This window comes from Kogia breviceps, chromosome 1 (genome assembly GCF_026419965.1).
Source record: "Kogia breviceps isolate mKogBre1 chromosome 1, mKogBre1 haplotype 1, whole genome shotgun sequence".
In the NCBI taxonomy this organism is placed as follows: domain Eukaryota; kingdom Metazoa; phylum Chordata; class Mammalia; order Artiodactyla; family Physeteridae; genus Kogia; species Kogia breviceps.
Window position 1 is genome coordinate 91,293,474 of NC_081310.1, and position 17,887 is coordinate 91,311,360.

The 17,887-nt window shown below is 48.0% G+C and overlaps 1 protein-coding gene and 1 pseudogene across 1 annotated transcript in view; both read left to right on the forward strand.

The window, feature by feature from the left end:
* Positions 1 to 4,129: 4,129 nt before the first annotated feature.
* Positions 4,130 to 17,887, forward strand: part of FCRLA (Fc receptor like A) — a 42,919-nt gene continuing 29,161 nt past the window's right edge. Inside the window, exons 1-5 of the mRNA XM_067025411.1 lie at positions 4,130 to 4,322; positions 8,979 to 8,999; positions 10,737 to 10,994; positions 16,028 to 16,282; positions 16,924 to 17,046. Of these exons, the coding sequence (XP_066881512.1) occupies positions 4,211 to 4,322; positions 8,979 to 8,999; positions 10,737 to 10,994; positions 16,028 to 16,282; positions 16,924 to 17,046 (769 nt within the window). The 5' untranslated portion in view covers positions 4,130 to 4,210. The remainder of the gene's footprint in view (positions 4,323 to 8,978; positions 9,000 to 10,736; positions 10,995 to 16,027; positions 16,283 to 16,923; positions 17,047 to 17,887) is intronic.
* Positions 12,209 to 14,412, forward strand: LOC131765106 (polyhomeotic-like protein 1 pseudogene; annotated as a pseudogene).

A 17,887-nucleotide genomic window follows, 5' to 3' on the forward strand; every position in this document is an offset into this window, starting at 1 on the left:
CTTCTGCCAGTTTTTCCAGGATCCCATCTGGAGGCTCTGGAGCATGAGGTATTTAGAGTGTAGCTCTGGTATCTATTAGAATTTAACAAGGGTTTCCATTAATCTTAGTTTTAGTGTCCCCTTGGCTGTTTAAAGGAATAATTGGTAGCAGTTTACCAGAGACTCCCTCAGAGTCTCACCAACCCTGAGAGGGGCCATTTGGTGACCTTCCTTTGAGGGTAGATACAGGGTATCTGTAAGGCCGCTAACTTGGCAGACTTTTGTTTACAGTTCTACAGTCTGTTCAGAGTGGAAAGGCAATTCAGACAGAGGATTAGCAGACTGTGGGTACTCAGGTAAAGGAGGACAGAGGGGAGTAGTAGTCACATCAGTCTTGTAGTCTTTTGTTTTAGGTACCTCTTGTGTCTTTACTTTTTCATTACCCTTTTGCAATGAATCTTTCAATGAAGCTCTCTGGGACTCTTGAAGCCTTTTGGAGGCATACCAATTAAAATAGGTATCCCATTCTGTTTGTTTGATTTGAGGACTCTTACTTTCAAGTGCACTCCTAAATGAGCCATCTTGTCTAACTGGAAGATTCCCTATAACGGCCGTTGTCATTCTAGGTTGTCTTAGTAAGATGTTGCCATTTTTGTAGATATCTATAGCTTCTTGGACCGCATTTATCAGACATAAAGTAGGCAGGTGTGCCAGAAGGTGGCAAGCTTAATTCTTTGATATTTGAGGGTCCCACTTCTGTAGCTAAGCCTTGGACCTCTTAGAGCCAAATTAATGCCTAATAAGGATGTGCCACCAGATTATGTGTTTTGTTTTTTTTTTTTAAGCAAAGTTATGTATTTATTTACTTTTGGCTGCGTTGGATCTTAGTTGCTGTGTGCGGGCTTTCGTTAGTTGTGGCAAGCAGGGGATACTCTTCATTGCAGTTTGTGGGCTTCTCATTGTGGTGGCTTCTCTTGTTGTGGAGCATGGGCTTTAAGTGCATGTGCTCCAGTAGTTGTGGCACATGGGCTCAGTAGTTATGGCTTGCGAGGGTCCAGAGCACAGGATTAGTAGTTGTGGCACACAGGCTTAGTTGCTCTGTGGCATGTGAGATCTTCCCCCACCAGGGCTTGAACCTGTGTCCCCTGCATTGGCAGGTGGATTCTTAACCACTGTGCCACCAGGGAAGCCCTGATTATGTGGTATTTAACAGTGTACCTTGTTACATGGAAATTTTCCTGAGGTTGGCATGTGACCACTGTTGTTCTAACCCATTCCTTGACCAGCTTATCCTAGCCCAGTAGTCTGAGAGTGAGGTGGTGAGCACTCAGTACAGTCCACATTTATTGTCTTAATTTAATTTCCCAAGTCCCCCAGCAGTTTATGCAGTGGACTTACCTCAAGCTTTGTGAGTTTCCTAATGGCTGCCATCATGCTTTCTTTTGCTTCAGGGGCACCTATTATTTTCCCTCATTTAAATAATTCTCCCTAGTTCAACCAGACTTACTGTTTCTGACCGCTTGAGCACTGTTCCTGAGATCTGTCAGTACCTCCTGAAGGTGCTTACACCGTAGCTGAGATTGGGCATAAACTCAAATGTTGTGGCCTACTAGGTCTCACCATGAAATATCTGAAGTCTCTCACACCCCAAATTTCCACCTAAAAGGATTAGAACAAACAAACTTGAGCTCCAAATGGAAACTAGGTGGAGCTCGATCTAAGAGAAATTACCAGAGATACTGGAGAGCAGCTGGAGAGGTAGCAAACTAAAGTGGCTCTGTAGGAACCTTTACCTTCATCTAGGAGCCAACCCGGGAAGCTTCAGTGGCTGTTTTCACATCACACCTCTTTGACAATACAGGCTATACCTTGGAGAGATTGCAGGTTCACTTCCAGACCACTGCAATAAAGCCAATATTGTAATAAAACGAGTCACACAAATTTTTTGGTTTCCCAGCACATATGAAAAGCGATGTTTACACTATACCATAGTCTATGAAGTGTGCAACAGCATCATGTCTATAAAACAATATACACACCTTAATTTACGATGACCTTATTGCTGAAAATACCAAAACAATTTCAATAGTAACGTCAAAGATCACTGATCACAGATCACTATAACAGATATAATAATAATGAAAAAGTTCAAAATATTATGAGAATTACCAATGTGTCACTTTGTGACACAGAGACCCAAAGTGAGCCAAAAGCAGTTGGGAAAAATGGTACCAATAGACTTACTCAACAAGGGTTGCCACAAACCTTCAATTTGTCAAAAATGCAATATCTGCAAAGCGCAGTTAAGTTAGCACAATAAAATAAGATATGCCTGACCTGTCCAATGACAAAACTAAAACAATTTAGTTACAAGATTGATATCCTTTATTCAAAGGAAAACAAGCCATGGATGGAGGTAGTACAGTTCCTCATAAGCAGCGGAGAACTCTTCCCAAGGGATTTGGGCAAGACCAAGTTTTATAGAGCTTTAGAAGAGGCAGTGTGGAGACAGGGCATGACTGGCTAGGAGGTTGGGAGTTTCCTTATAAGGCTAACGGGTCCTGATTTCTAGAGTAAGGTAAGCTAAGTAAAGCTGAGTTGGAGGATTGCGATTGGTGTATGTTACGTCCCTGGACAGGCTTTTCCTGTTAAGTGCAGGCTGACTTAGGTTTAGATTTATGATGTGGTCTGGTCCAGTGGGATGGCTCCAATGTGTGGGTCCCATTATATAAATTAACCTTTAAAGTGTTGATGTCAGCTCACTGGAGTCTTTTCAGTGGTTAAAGAAAGTTTTTCACCTAAAAATCAGATAAGGGCTGGAGGTAGATTGGGGGTGGCAGGTGGGGTAGAACGGCGCCAGTAGAAAAGCCTTGGCCAAAGGAGTGTGGCTGTTGAGGTTTCTGAAGACCACAGAGTGTAAGAACAGGTTTCACAATGTCATTTGCTTGAGTATTAAAGCTTGCTTCCTGAGAGAGCTTTTGGGAGAGAGGCCCCAGCATACGGCCCCAAGAGAGATCCCAGAGCAACTCATATTCTGAAGATGTTGAGGGCGAACTAATGTTGATGAGGATGACAACAGAAAGCAAAAAAGGGAAACTAGCATTGACTGGATACCCACAACGCACCAGGGACTTTGCTAGCATGCAAATTCTCTATTAATTTTCAAAAACCTTGAGTGCAGTGGTTCTCAACCAGGGGCAGTGTTGCCCCCAAGAGAACATTTGCCAATGTCTAGAGACATTTTTATTTTCACAACTAGGGCGTGCCCCTGGCATCTAGTGGGTAGAGGTCAGGGATGCTGTTAAACATCCTACAGTGTATAGGACAGGTCCTCACAATGAGAATTATTTGGCCCCAAATGTCAATAGTACTGAGGCTGAGAAACCCTGCTTGAAGGACAGCCATGCTAATCTTCATTTATACAGATGAGGAATCTGTAGTTCTGAGAAGCTACCTGTCATTCAAAATTAGACTTACACAGCTCTAAAGCCTTGCTCTTTGACCATGCCATAGTGATAAGAACAGTGATGGGTAAGAAAGATAAAGAACCAGGGCACTAATTGCTGCTCAAAGATATTTGTTGGAGGACTACAAGAGGAGTACAAGAGTGAACGACGAAGGGGAATAAGAGGGTGGGTGTGATCATCCTAGTACCACCCTGACACACGTCTTTGTCCTTGTTCCACAATCCAAAACAGAGTCAGGATTATGATAATAAAGAAAATCAAATGGTAGGGGCTGGCCTCAAGTTGCTATGCTCGATCTCAGAGGAGTCTGATGCCAGTGCCTGCGCCTCTAAATAGATCTAGAAGTACGGAGAGTCTGCTGACACACTCTCCTCCGTCGCCTTTTCTAAGCAGAGAGACAGACAGGAGGTTCTGAGCTGAGTTTGGGTGACCATTTATTCCCCTCTTCCTCCCAGAGGCTGAGCCCAGCTGTGGCCCCAGAGGAAGAGGAGAATCTGTTTCCCAGTTTCCACATTTTCTGTGAATTTGGAGTGGGACTGAGCCAGATTGATTCTGGGAAGCCCTGAAACTTCTGGGAGGGAAAAGTTGAGACGAAAGAGGGTGGAAGGGGAGGAGCCAGTGACGAAAAAACACCACTTCTTTTCACTTCCTCTTTTGGACTCCAGAATTTGTCTGTTCTCTGGGGTGGAATCTGTCAAGCCTCGAGAGAAGTCTGTGCCTGCTGTGCTGGGCTGTCAGAGCCAACCTGCTCGCTCCAGGAGGTGATGGGGATCCCCTCATTCCTAGTCCTCCCTGCTGCCAGGAGTGACCGAGCTGACTGCACACCCTGCCATCCTTCGGGCCACATGCTACTGTGGACGGCTCTGCTATTCCTGGGTGAGGCAGGGTCCCCAGGAGGGCAGTGGAGCAGAGACAGAGGCAGGCAAGCTTTTCTAACTCAGCTGCTGCCACCTCGGTTGGGGCTGAGCTTGGGCAAGGATGAGGGCTGGCGCGGGAAGCACATCAGGAAAGTCAAGAGGGTGAAGGCAGGCTGATGCAAATCAGATTCTGACAACCTTGCTGGCCTTGGAAAATTATGAAATTGGCAGAATTCCTTTTTAAAAAATTAATTAATTTATTTATTTTTGGCTGAGTTGGATCTTTCTTGCTGCACACGAGCTTTCTCTAGTTGCAGTGAGCGGGGGCTACTCTTTGTTGTGGTGTGTGGTCTTCTCATTGCGGTGGCTTCTCTTGTTGCGGAGCACAGGCTCTAGGTGCGTGGGCTCAGTAGTTGTGGCGTGTGGGCTCAGTGGTTGTAGCTCGCGGGCTCCAGAGTGCAGGCTCAGTAGTTGTGGCACAGGGGCTTAGTTGCTCCATGGCATGTAGGATCTTCCTGGACCAGGGCTCAAACCCGCGTCCCCTACATTGGCAGGTGGATCCTTAACCACTGCGCCACCAGGGAAGCCCAGCAGAGTTCATTTCTTTTTAAGTCTTTTGCCCAATTTCCACTCGGCAACAAGGTCGCTGGTGCTCTGCCACCCCCCAGAGCGGAGCCAGCTGTGAGGAAAGTCTAGTGACCTAGACTTGAAGGACTAATGAGTGGCCAAGGTGTTTGCCTTCCTTAGAAATTGTGTTTCACTGGGACCATATCTTAGGTGGGAGGGCTAATGCCATCTTAGGCAAATAGGAGGTGGGAGGAACACATTTTGGTTGGGGGCAGTGGCTGTTCTCTGTGCTCCTGAAACCACTTCAGGCAGCAGAAGCGTATTCTCTTTATGTGAAAGGAGATTCCCCTGGGAAAAAGCACAGGAGGGTGTGGGTTATCCAGGGGATGGGGATCAGAGAATACATAAGCCATGCAATTCTTGAATCAGTTGTGGGACCAGAGGAATCGTACATGTCTCTTTGCACTGCTCAAACATGGGGATACGTCCTGTCACCGATCGAATAGAAAGACAGGATCTTAGGCTGCACTTGAGTGCTCCTTGCTGACCATGTTCTCAGCTGTGAGCTAGGGACCAGGGAGTGATAGTGCTGGTGGGTGGAAGAGTCTAGGGAAGGCCAAGTAGGGGAGGCTTATTGCCAGGAATGTCTCCCCAAAGCTCAATTTCTAGAGTATCTATCCTCAGATCTGCTTCAGTATGGTCCCAGAGGACATGCAGCCACTTTCCAAGTTATGTACTATGATCGATAGTACAATCTGTTCAGCTCTGGGAGCCTTGGCCCTCAATGCTGGATGATGCTGGGACAGGAGGTGGAGGTGAGGAAGAGAGAGTATCTGGGACAGGAGGTGGAGGTGAGGAAGAGAGAGTATCCTCCCATGAGCAGGATGAAATGGATTGAAGCAGAATAGCATGAAAAAGGAGCACTGAACTACCTCACTTTTCGTTTGGAGAAGCTCAGGCCTGGAGTAGTGGCATACTTCCCTACCTTTGCTATAGTGATACCAATGTGATGCCTAGACAAGACTCCTAGGAGAGACTTTTGGAATTTTTATCCATTTGCCCTCTTGCTAAGTCACAAAGATTTACTCCATATTTTCCATTCTCATCTGGGCCGCCATATTTAGGTCTTCATTGCTCAGTAACTCAATTTTTACACCACCTTCTGATCCAGTCTTGACTGTCCTGTCTCCTGTTCTCCAAATCCATGCTGCACACTGAGGCCATGACTTCTTCAACTACAGCTATGGCTGAGTCACTGTACTTCATAAATGCCTTCAGTGCTGCTCCATTGCCTACTTTATAAAGCTCAAATTCTACTCTTAAAAGTAGAGCCAGGCAGTGTGTACACATATTCTCTGCTTTCTAAGATTCCACAAACTGCCTTGTTTAAACATTAAGTAAATGCTATGTGCAGGCTTTGTTCTAGGACATGGAGATATATCACTGAACAAGAGAGACATTGGCACTTCCCTGGTGGTGCAGTGGTTAAGAATCCGCCTGCCAGTGCAGGGGACACGGGTTCGAGCCCTGGTCCGGGAAGATCCCACATACCACGGAGCAACTAGGCCCGTGAGCCACAACTACTGAGCCTGCGCTCTAGAGCCCATGAGCCACAACTACTGAGCCCATGTGCCACAACTACTGAAGCTCGCGTGCCTAGAGCCCGCGCCCCACAGCGGGAGAAGCCACCGTGATGAGAATCCCGTGCATCGAAACGAAGAGTAGCCCCTGCTCACTACAACTAGAGAAAAGCCCGTGTGCAGCCAAAAATATAAATAAATAAATAATTTTTTTTTTTAAAAAAGAGACAACCTTCCTGACCTAAAGCACAAGGTCTTTGCCTCCCTCACAGTGACAGTATTATACTGAGTATGAACATATTTAGTATTCACTAATATTTGTTGAATGAATAAATGGAAGGTGCCTTCTCTCTACTTTTCTCATCTCTTACTTGTTTCTTGTCTTCCTCCTCCTCTTAGTCCCACTTCTTTACCCATTCCCTGCACTGCCACATTGTCACCCCTACACACTCTGCTTTTCAGCTATCACTTCTGTGTCAATAATTTCCAAACCTATCTTTCTTGTTTGTGTCAAGTACAATTTCATATTTCCACCTGCTGGTTTGAGACCTCCAAATTTATTTGTCAGCTCAGAAACAAAACACATTCAAACTCCAACTATCATCTTCCCCTCAAAAATGTTCTTCTCCTCCTAACATTTATATTTGTGTCAGCACAACTAATGTTTTTCCTAGTCACCCATTTACAAGACCCCCATATCTCTTCAAGGGCCATGTTCTCTCTCCCTCTTAAATTTCTCTCATGCCTGTGTCCTCATCTTTACGTTCTATGGTCAACGCAATTTTGGGCTCTCTTATCTCCCAACTAGATGGACTCAATGAATGATTTCCAGAGCACTGGCAAATAAAATTAATATGGCCACTGCCCTCTTTGAGCTTACATTCTACTGAGCGATATAAACAGTAAATAAAGGAACACAAATGCATAAATATGAATTGGAAAATGGCTATGAAGCTGTAAACAGGATACTCTGATAAGAACACTTGTTGCGGGGGACATGAGAGAACAGCCTACATTAACAGGAGGATATGGCAAGAATTTTCTGAGGAAGTGATTTTTAAGCTAGGACCTGAAGCATGATAAGGATTAAGCCATTTGAAGATACAAAAGAAGCAGGTTTAGAGTAGAGGGATCAGCATACAGAAAAGCCCCAAGTTTGAAGAATGTGAAGAGGTCTGGTGTTATTGCAGCTCAATGAGTAGGGGAAGTGTGGCTCGAGATGAGGCTGGAGAGGTGAGCAGGGCTTGTGTCAGGTGTGGCCTTGTAAATATTTACATTTTATTTTCAGAGCAAAGGAAGAGCACTGAATGCATGTAAGCAGAAGAGTGATATTATCTGATTTGTTATTTTTAAAATAACTCTAGCTTCTCTGTGGGGAATGAATTGTCAGGGGAACAAAATAGGGGAAGAGATAAGTTAGGAGATGGGAGAAAGCTGCTGGTGACCTAAAATAGTGTGGACATGGACTGAAGCTGACGCATTCAAGAACTAACTGGAAGCAGGATGATCACGACTTTACTGGTGGCAAAGGCTGATGGGATTTGGGGAGAGAGAGAGGAATAAAAGAGGGCTTGCGGTTTTCAGGCACAAGTACCTGGGCATATGGTGAAGATATACACTTATATGGGGGAACCTGGGAGAGAAATAGAATGTGTCCACTTGATTTGACATTGAGATCATTGGTGATTTTGACAAGAAAAGTTTTAGTGGACTGGTGAGGGCAGAGTTCAAACTGCAGAGAATGAAACAGTGATTGGAAAGAGAAGAAATGACGACAGCCTTTGTAGAAAAAATATTGAGAAATCAGGCTGGGAAAGGGAGCAGAAAAATAATTTTGGAATTATATGTGGTGTCAAGTGAGATTTTTTCCTTTCAGTGAAAGATCCTGGAATATATTTATGTTGATAGGAAAGGTCCATCTGAGAAGGAGAAATGGGTGAGGCAGAGGAGAAAGGGAATAATAGAGAGAGGAAAATCCTTGAGCGGGTGAAAGGGAATGTGACCTAGGATAGAGACTGACCACAGATAGGAGGAGAGATGTCCCCAGTGAAAACCAAGAAAGGAAGATGGATAGAGATGCAATAGGTTAGATGATTTAGTTGGGGGAAGATGTGAGACCTCCTGTCTAACTGTGTTTGTTTTCTCTGTGAAGGATAAAGGAAGGCACCATCTTTGAGTGAGACGGGACTGGAGGCAAAGGACTGGAAAGTTTGAGGAATGAGGAAAAAATGAGTGTCCCTACCAAAAGCCACAGAGCAAACGTACTAGAGAAAAGTGTCAGAACGGCAGTTTAGTGTCCTTTTGAATATGGAGACAGTAAATTTGCAGAGATACCAACCTGCCTGCTTATGTAGTAATTTCATTAACACACAGCTGAAGAAGTAAAGGCATGGACAACCCAGGTGGAACGTAATGCAGACAGAGACTGGCAAGAGAGTTAAGGAGATTTGCAAAGAGGTGATTATTTATAGTGATGAATCATCGTATCTAATGAAAAAGTAGGCTGATCTTTGCTTTCTCTCTTACAGCTTCTGTTGCTGGGAAACCTGGTAAGTGCTCACCACATCCTCTCCCTCCCCCAGCTACTCTCTCTCTCTGCTCCCTGCACCCTGTCTGGAGGTGCTCTGGATGCACCAGCAACCCAGGACTGAGGTAGAACCAGGAAAGAGTAATTGCTGCCACAAGATGACCTGCCCCCTTCTCCTTCCTCCTTCCCTTCCTCCCAGGGAAGCCAGGGATGGGCAGCCACGGGGCACAGCCTTTCTATTTCTGTACCAGTGAGACCTCACAGATTCTGTCACAGAAAATAACTGTCTTCTGTCTCAGTTGCCTTCCTCCAAACTAAATCACGAACCCATGCCATTTTAGTTTCAGCCACATGCAAAATCACATGACTTGCTTAGGTTAACCCCATGGGTTGATAAATCCTCTACTTTGCATGTATCTGAAGACTTCAGGGCCTGTTCCTCTGGACACAAATAGGAGATACCACCGGTTCTGGTTGGATGAACACTGCTGGGCACTGCTTTCTCTGCACCACTAACCTCTCCACCTCCCAGGATTGGTAGTAGAGTGGGGCTCTACCTGGGCCACTGAACACAGAGCTCTCTAGACTGGCCTGCCAACCTTTCTCCTCTTTCTTAGTCTTCTGAGGCCACAGAGACTCCTCTGTGCTTGGGTGTCAGGACAGGTCTATTCTAAAGGATAAAGAATAGGGACTTCCCTGGTGGTCCAGTGGTAAAGAATCTGCCTTACAATGCCAGGGGACACAGGTTCGATCCCTGGTCAGGGAACTAAGATTCCCACATGCTGTAGGGCAACTAAGCCCACACAACTAGAGCCCACAGGCCACAAACTACAGAGACCACGTGCCCTGGAGCCTGCGTGCCACAACTAGAGAAGAGAGAACCCACATGCTACAACTAGAAAGAAGCTGGCACACCAAAACGAAAGATCCCACACTGCAACAAATATCCCTTATGCCGCAACTAAGACCCGACACAGCCAAAAAAATAATAAATATATCTTTTTTTGTTGTTCTGACTTCTTCCATTCTTTTTTTATAAGATGTATTTATTTCTTTTTATTTAGAAATAAATACATCTTAAGGAAAAAAGGAACTAATAAGCTGCTGTATAAAAAAATAAATAAAATTCAAAAAAAAGCTGTTAGGATATATTGTAGAACAGAATATAGCCAATATTTAATAAAAACTATAAATGGAGTATAACCTTTAAAAATTGTGAATCACTGTATTGTAACTTATATAATATTGCACAGCAACTATACGAATAAAAATTTTTATTCCAAAGAAAAAAGAAAGAATGGAAGAAGTCAGAGCAGAAACGTGATGCCTGACTCTCAGCCTGGCACCTCCACCAGATGTCCCCATTTGTCTTCTTTCAGCTGTGGAGAGAGTTTATCCACTAGTGTCCAAATGCCTCAGTTTACAGGGGAGGAAAGTGATTCCCCAAAGGATGTATGTGTAGTGTAGTGTGTGTGTGTGTGTGTGTGTGTGTGTGTGTGTTGCCCCCTCTCCCATTCCCCTACCTCTTGTCCTCTCCCCTGGGGAGGAGGCAAGCTCCCTGAGAGGACCTGGATTCCTGGGGGCCCCTGTTTGGGCTGCATGAGTTGGAGGAACTGCCTTTGGTTGCACAACAGTTCTGGGTTGGGTTCCTCTCTTGATGTCTCCAGCATGGCCACAGTTTTCCATTATCTGAGATTTGGGGTCTGCTTAGGCCCTTGGGGTCCCTTTCCTCATGCTGCCTTCTCTCTCTGCCCCTCAGCAGGTCTCCCGAAGGCTGTGGTGAACATTCAGCCTGCGTGGATCAGTGTGCTCAAGGAGGATTACGTGACGCTGATGTGTCAGGGGACCAACTTGTATGAAGGCAACCTCACCCTGTGGTTCCATAATGGGAGCTTCATCCAGAGCCAGAACCAGCGCAGCTATAGCTTTAAGGCCAGCAGCAATGACAGCGGAGACTACAGGTGTGAGACAGAGCAGACCAGCCTGAGCGACCCTGTGCATCTGGATGTGATTTCCGGTCAGTGGATGAAGGCCTGGGAGAGTCTGGGGGAACGAGGGTAGAAGAAATCTGCTTACGTGGCAGAGGTTTTTCGGAAAGGGGAATTGCCTGCTTACTGGGAAGCATGGCTGTGAGTTGTTTGAAGGGCTTTTTCTCCACTCATTTCCCTTTTCACGCACCCCATTGCTTAGTATGTGTGGTGAGGTAGAAGTTCCTAAGAAATTTTCCAGAATATGTTGGGCTCTTTTGTCTCGGTGCTGATTGAGCAAGAAGGTGACAAGGCCACTGACAGGCACCTGGGTATGAGAGAAACAGAAGGAAATCCCTAATTCATAGAAATCCTTGCATTTTTATGGCAGAGTCAAATGCACAGACAGACCACAGCTGAATCCTAGCGCTGCAAATTACTAGCCTTGTAAACATGATGATTTCATTTACCTTTGAGCTTCAGTTTCCTCATCTGCTCAGTGGAGATACTACTGCCTCCCCCCTCAGGTTCCAGTGAGAAACAGCATTTCCCTGCCCCCCTGCCCTCTGTGCAACTTGAGGTGAAAGTTGTGTCTTAACCACCTTTTATATCCAGCCCCAGGCACGGAACAGGGCTTAATAAATGTTTGCTGAACAGATCAATGATCCTCCAAAGCTCCTGGCAAGAAAACGTTCTCCATAGAGAAAAGCTGCAGTATGATTATGATGAATATTGTCCTCGCTATTCTTCACTTACTCCCCTTCCCTCACCCAATTCTCAAATTCTCCTCAAAGGTATCTAGGCCTGGTGGGCCTGCAGCTCCAGGCCTGCAATCTCTACCCTCTGTGCTCAGCAGGAAAAGACAGTCCTGGAGGGAAGCCCCAGAGGCCTGGCAGGGCCTCAACCTCAGTGCTCCTGCCTCTCTAGGAAGGGGTGGAGGTGAGGGATCCCTCCCCCAAGACTGAGCAAGTTCCCACCCGACCAGCAGGTGCGTTGACAAGGAACCCTGGCATATGAGGTGGACACCACCCTGAAGGACCTAGGTGAAGAGCTAGATGTGAAGGCCTGGAGCCAGAGCACCAGCCATGGGGACCCTGAACCACTATCATGGAGACTAGAGTCAACGGAATGCCGACTGCACCAATGGGAGTCCCTAGTCAGGTGGTGGCGCTAGTTCCCAGAGAGCTCAGTGCCACGGTGTGAACAGCAGGCAGAGCAGGCACTGCAGGGGCAGCTCCGTGGGCCTCAGTATCCCCACCAGTTCATGTGCAGCAGCAGCTCAGCAGGCCCAGCTGCACAGCCTGGCTGCTATCTAGTGGCCACAACTGCTGCCAGTCAGCAGGCCAGCTCCCCCAAACACCAGCACAAGCCAGCAGCTGAGCACCACCCAGGCCTCAGTCAATCTGGCCACAACATCAGCCTCCCAACTCACCAGCCAATCCCGGAGTGAACTCTCCCAGTGTTACCACTTTGACGCAATCTGTGCTACTGGGGAACACCACCTCCTCCCCCTCAACCTGTCCCAGGCCCAGATGTATCAAAGACCACAGCTGAGAAACCTATTCCAGGTAAACCAGACCTTGGCCCAGAATGTGCCTCTAGCTTCTCAACTCATCCTGAAGCCTATTAGGGCAGTGGCAGTAGTCCAGCAGGAGGGGCTGTCTGCTCAGGCTGCTGGAGTTCATGTAGATGCAGTTTAGGTAAAGAACTTGGCACTGAGGAACAACAGGCTCAGCCCAAAGCTCCACCCAGAAAGCGATTCCCCTGTTTAGCCTCCCCCAGGCCTCTAGCCAGGCTCTAGCTGTGGCTCAGGCTCCCTCTATGGCCTCAGGCCAGTTCTTTAGCCTTAGTCCAGCTGGTGGGGTCAGTGGGAAGAGCATTCTAAGGTACATGGGTCCAGGCAGAAGTGGCCACCCACGTGGGCCTTTGGGTCAGTGGCCCTCCTCAGGAATAGGTGGCGCTTGGAGCTATCCCAGGAAAGGCACAGGAGTGGTGGAGCCCTTGCCTGCATCCCAAACAGTGACTGATCCAGGGCAGCGAGTGCAGTGGCCAAGAAGACAGCAGCAGCGGGGAGTGGTCAGCAAGACAGTACAGCTGCACCTGCTCCGAGCCAGACCCTTATTAGCTCAGTCACCACACACAGATCCAGCCCCATTCACTGATTGAGCGACGGCAACAGATCAGCTCTTGGAGAAACGGGTGGTGATGCAGCAGCAGATTGTTATCTACTACTGGCAACAGCTCCAGCACCGTCAGCCCCGGTACCCCTCCCCACAGCTGCACCTCTCCAGTCGGTCCAGCAGCAGCCACAAGTCTCACTGCCCCGCAGCCACCACAGTCCAGGTCCCTGTGGTCTTCTGCATGCAGTCCGTGCACCTGCCGGGCAAACCCAGACGTTGGCTGTCAGATGCAAGGAGGAGGGCGATGATGTCTCCACATTGGGTTCCGTGCTCCTGCCAGGGCTTCTCCAGTAGCAGAGAGCCCCAAGGCCACGGAGGAGGAGAGCAGGCTTGGAGAAGAAGCTGAACTAGTGACCAGTGGGAATGCTAATTCACCGAGCAGTGAATAAGCAGCCGTGGCCCCTGCCCATCAGCACCTCCTCCTACACTAGCCATGGTGTCCAGATAATTGGTGACTCAAACAAACCTCCACAAGCCATTGTGAAGCCCCAGATGCTCACCCACATGACTGAGGGCTTTGGTACCCGGGACGGAGCAGAACCTGTCCCAGTGTGTTGTTCTCCATTACTGAAAAGCCACTACAGACTGGCCTCCCGACAGGGCTGAATGAGAATCGGTCAGGTGGCCCCTGGGGAGGGGACAGCCCATCTGCTGAGTAGTCAAGAAGACAAATCTCCTGAAGTTCCAGCACTGTGGGAAGTACAGTCCTGGAGAACAGTTCTGGGACTCCAAGAGTTTCTGCTCCATGACTTGTACTGAAAGGTACAGTGTGAACTGTAGCTGCCAGTTCTGGTTGAAGAGGAGAAACATGAAAGAGTTTCAGGAAGCCCACTATGCTTGTGTTCACCAGTGCGGACCCTGCTGCAGCTCCTCTGCCATCACCTGTGCTAAGATCCAGGGCAAGTGCCACAGGGGTCAAGAGGACTCTAGCTGGGGTTCAGAGAATTCCAGTCATGGTAAAGAACTCTCTCCAATGTCCCTGGGCCTTTATTGGTGAGAGCTGGACATGGGAATGTGACCCAGGGAACCTCCAAACAGCTGTGCCTACACCAGGAGTAATCTTAGCCACTGGAGTGTAGAGGAGGTGTATGAGTTTATTGCTTCTCTACAAGGCTTCCAGGAGATTGCAGAGGAGTTTTTTTCCCAGGAGATGGATGGAAAGGCCCTTTTTTGACTTAAAGAACACCTCGTGGGTGCCGTGAACATGAAGCTGTGCCCTGCCCTCAAGATCTGCACCAAGAAATTGTGCTCGAGACCTAAGGTGGCCCTCTCGCACAAACCAGTCTAAGGCTGACACTTCCACTGTCCAGACTACAACCTGGTACCAGTAGAGACTTTGCTGCGAAGAAAGTGCTGTTCTAATGATGTGTACCTTCAGTAGAGGGGATTACCCAGACAGGGAGGAGAAGTGCAAGAATTGCTTGCTGGTGCTACATGGAAGCAGCTTTGACATTTTCTCCAGGTTCTACTTCATTAAAAAAAATCTTCATGGGCTTCCCTGGTGGCGCAGTGGTTGAGAGTCCGCCTGCCGATGCAGGCGACACGGGTTCATGCCCCGGTCCAGGAAGATCCCACATGCTGCGGAGCGGCTGGGCCCGTGAGACAAGGCTGCTGAGCCTGCGCGTCCGGAGCCTGTGCTCCGCAACGGGGAGAGGCCACGACAGTGAGAGGCCAGCATACTGCAAAAAAAAAAAAAAAAAATCTTCACAATTCTCAGCATTCCCACCTACCCCAATCCAATCTTTATAAAAGAGGCAGTCTAGGGAACCAGGACTGCTCACCTAATCCTGGAGTGGAATGTCTAGCCAGCGCCTGAGTTCCTCAAGAGGCGGAATACACAGGATGGTACGGGAGGAAATGGGTGGGACGCAGCGGTGCCTCCCCACTGGGAGAGGTGGGGTTTTCTAGCTTGTGTGACCCAAGTCGCAAGATCTGGTGCTCCCCACCTTCCCTCTGGATTGTCCCACTGTAGCCGTGGCCCAGAGTTTTCTCTTCGTTGTCACGCCCTCCCTCAGTATTGAACAATTTCACCTGCGTTTGTGGCAGGCTCAGAAGCCAGTGTAGAGACTTTTTTGGCATCATTCCGATCTGCTGAAGGGGCTAAGCGTGGTTGACTAGCACACGTGTGGCTGTTGTCATTTCTTTCTCATGTCCCGGCTCCCTTCCAACGTATCTATTGTTTTCTACCCTTTCTTTCCAATTCCAACTCTACTCTGTCCTGTAGCTTTAGGAAAAAGGAGTGCGTGGGCTGAGGTCAGATTATAAGTACCTGCCTTAGCCTCTATTCCCTATACGACAAAGAAATTAAATATCTTTTTCCTCAGTAAAAGGATGAAAATCGGGGAAAAAAGTACACAGCAGGCTAATGGCCCACCCATGTCGCTGCTGCCTTTAGACAAAGTCCCTGCTGAAGTGAAATGCCACATTTACTAGCATGCACCAAATAAGCTAATATTTGTTAGATGTCCGTGACTTTCCGCAAAGACACTTGACTCTGCTGTGTCCCCCTCACATGTTGTCTCCTATGTCAGACTGGGTTCTTCCCTCCCTCCCTTCCTCGGGGAAGGCACTGTACTCCTGGGTCTCCTGTATCCTTCCTGTAGAGGCCTGTTGGGCAGGACAGGAACAGGAAGACAAGCATATCCTGAGCACCTACTATGTGCCAGGAACTACTGTAGATAGCTAGTGGTATTATTGTGACTATTTTCACATACGAGGAAACGGAGGGCTAGAAGCGTTAAATTATTTGCCCAAGATCACAGAGCTCATACATGATGGAGCCAGAATTAGAGACCAGGGGTGTCTGATTCCCTCCACACACAGTGGCCCACCAGTAAGGATGGTCTGGGTCTCGGATTTGAGTCAAGACGTCCTGAGTCCTGTGGTCTCTTTGTGTCTTTCAGACTGGCTGCTGCTCCAGACCCCTAGCCTCGTGTTCCAGGAAGGGGAGCCCATCATGCTGAGGTGCCACAGCTGGAAAAACAGCCCTCTGAATAAGGTCATATTCTTCCAGAATGGAAAATCTAAGACATTTTCCTATCTGCGTTCCAACTTCTGTATCCCACAAGCAAACCTCAGTCACAGTGGCGAGTACCACTGCACGGCATTTATCGGGCTGACACTGCACTCATCACAGCCTGTGACCATCACTGTCCAAGGTGGGAACTCTGTGAAGATGAAAGAAGGGGAGAAGAGGGGTTAGACAATTAGGGGTAAGGTCACGTGGACCTACAGGGAGATCTGAGAAATGCCCTAGCAGGAAAGCTGGGCTCTGGGGCAAAGGGCAGGGGCATGGCACCTTGCTAAGTACCGGCCAGAGCTTGGAGCCCTCAGCTTCCAGGTGATAGGTGACGAGGCTGTTGTTCCACTTTGAAATATAGGCCCCATCACACCAAGCCCAGCAGTGGAACAGAGCTCTCTCATTGGTGCAGAATTTCTCTAAGCTCCTGGACATTCCTAAGAGCTGAGGTTTTCCTAATTTCTTCTCATGTCTCATGATATGTCCATTCACTCTCAAAGGCATGGCATGTCCTTGACAGTTCAAGGCTGTGCTGGGTACAGTGGTGGAGGCGTCAGGTCCATCCTCCCTGCCATCCCCGAGGGCTAAGAGGAACCCTGCCCTCTCCCTTACACACTCAACAGCATGCCTTCATTTGATTAGCAGAGAAACATGGGTTTGGGAGAGGCACAAGCCCAGTTCCAGAAATCCTGTGCAGGTGAGGTTGAGGGGGGAAGTGAGTGTTGTGTTGGAGGAGGATCAGGGACGGGTACTGCCTGTTCTGACGCCTGTGTTCCCCAGGGTCCAGCTTGAGCAGCTTCTCATCGGTGACGATAGCGGTGGCTGTAGTCGCTTGGATTGCTGCAGTGGCTATTGCTGGTGCCATAGTAGCCTGGTTCTGCCACAGGCGAAAGCAGGTTTCAGGTTTGTGCCTCCTCTTGGCTCCTCTTGTTATCAGTTCCTACTTAGTGAAGGCCCTAACCCCAAACATTGCTAGAACCCTTATCTTTGGGCTAGAGAATCCTTAGCATTCAAATATAGTCCCATAGTTTATTCATTCATTCATTTAACAGGCCTGAACAAACTTGCTTATGTGTCAAGCACTGTGATAGACTCTGTGGATGATGCCAGGATAAAGAAGTTCAGTCTCTGCCCTCAGGGAGTTCATAATATTGTGGGGAAGACTGAAATGCAAATAGATCAGTATAATTAGAGGGGATAATACCAGTATTCGAGAATGCAAAGGCTGTGACGGGGGACAGAAGAGCTGACGCAACCCAGCATGGGCCGGGGCAGTTAGAGAAGGCTTCACAGGAATGCCATGTTGTGTCGTGACTGAAGCACACCTGGTAGGGCCAGACTGCCTGAGATTAAATCCCAGCCCGTCAGCTCACCAGCTGGATAACGTTGGGTGAGTTATGCAATATGTCGAGAAGATGGAGTTGGTGTATTAAATTAAGAATACGCAGATCATGACCTGCTGAAAGAGGAGGCACACGCCACCCACATAGTGGGTGATCTGATCTCACTTCCCAGACTGGGGAAGTGAAAACCCCGGGGTCATTTTGATTGAAAGTACAGTTTCGGTACACTCACACAAAGCAAGTAGAGTCACAAGACTTGCTACTTACAGATCCCAGAAATGGCAAGGGGGGTGGCAGTCCTCTGTCCCCCATCATGGGTGAGCGGGAGAGAGAGAGCAGTGTAGCAAGCAGCTGTTACTTGTAAGGTGGTTGGGGTGGAGGACACTATTTTGCGGGCTTCA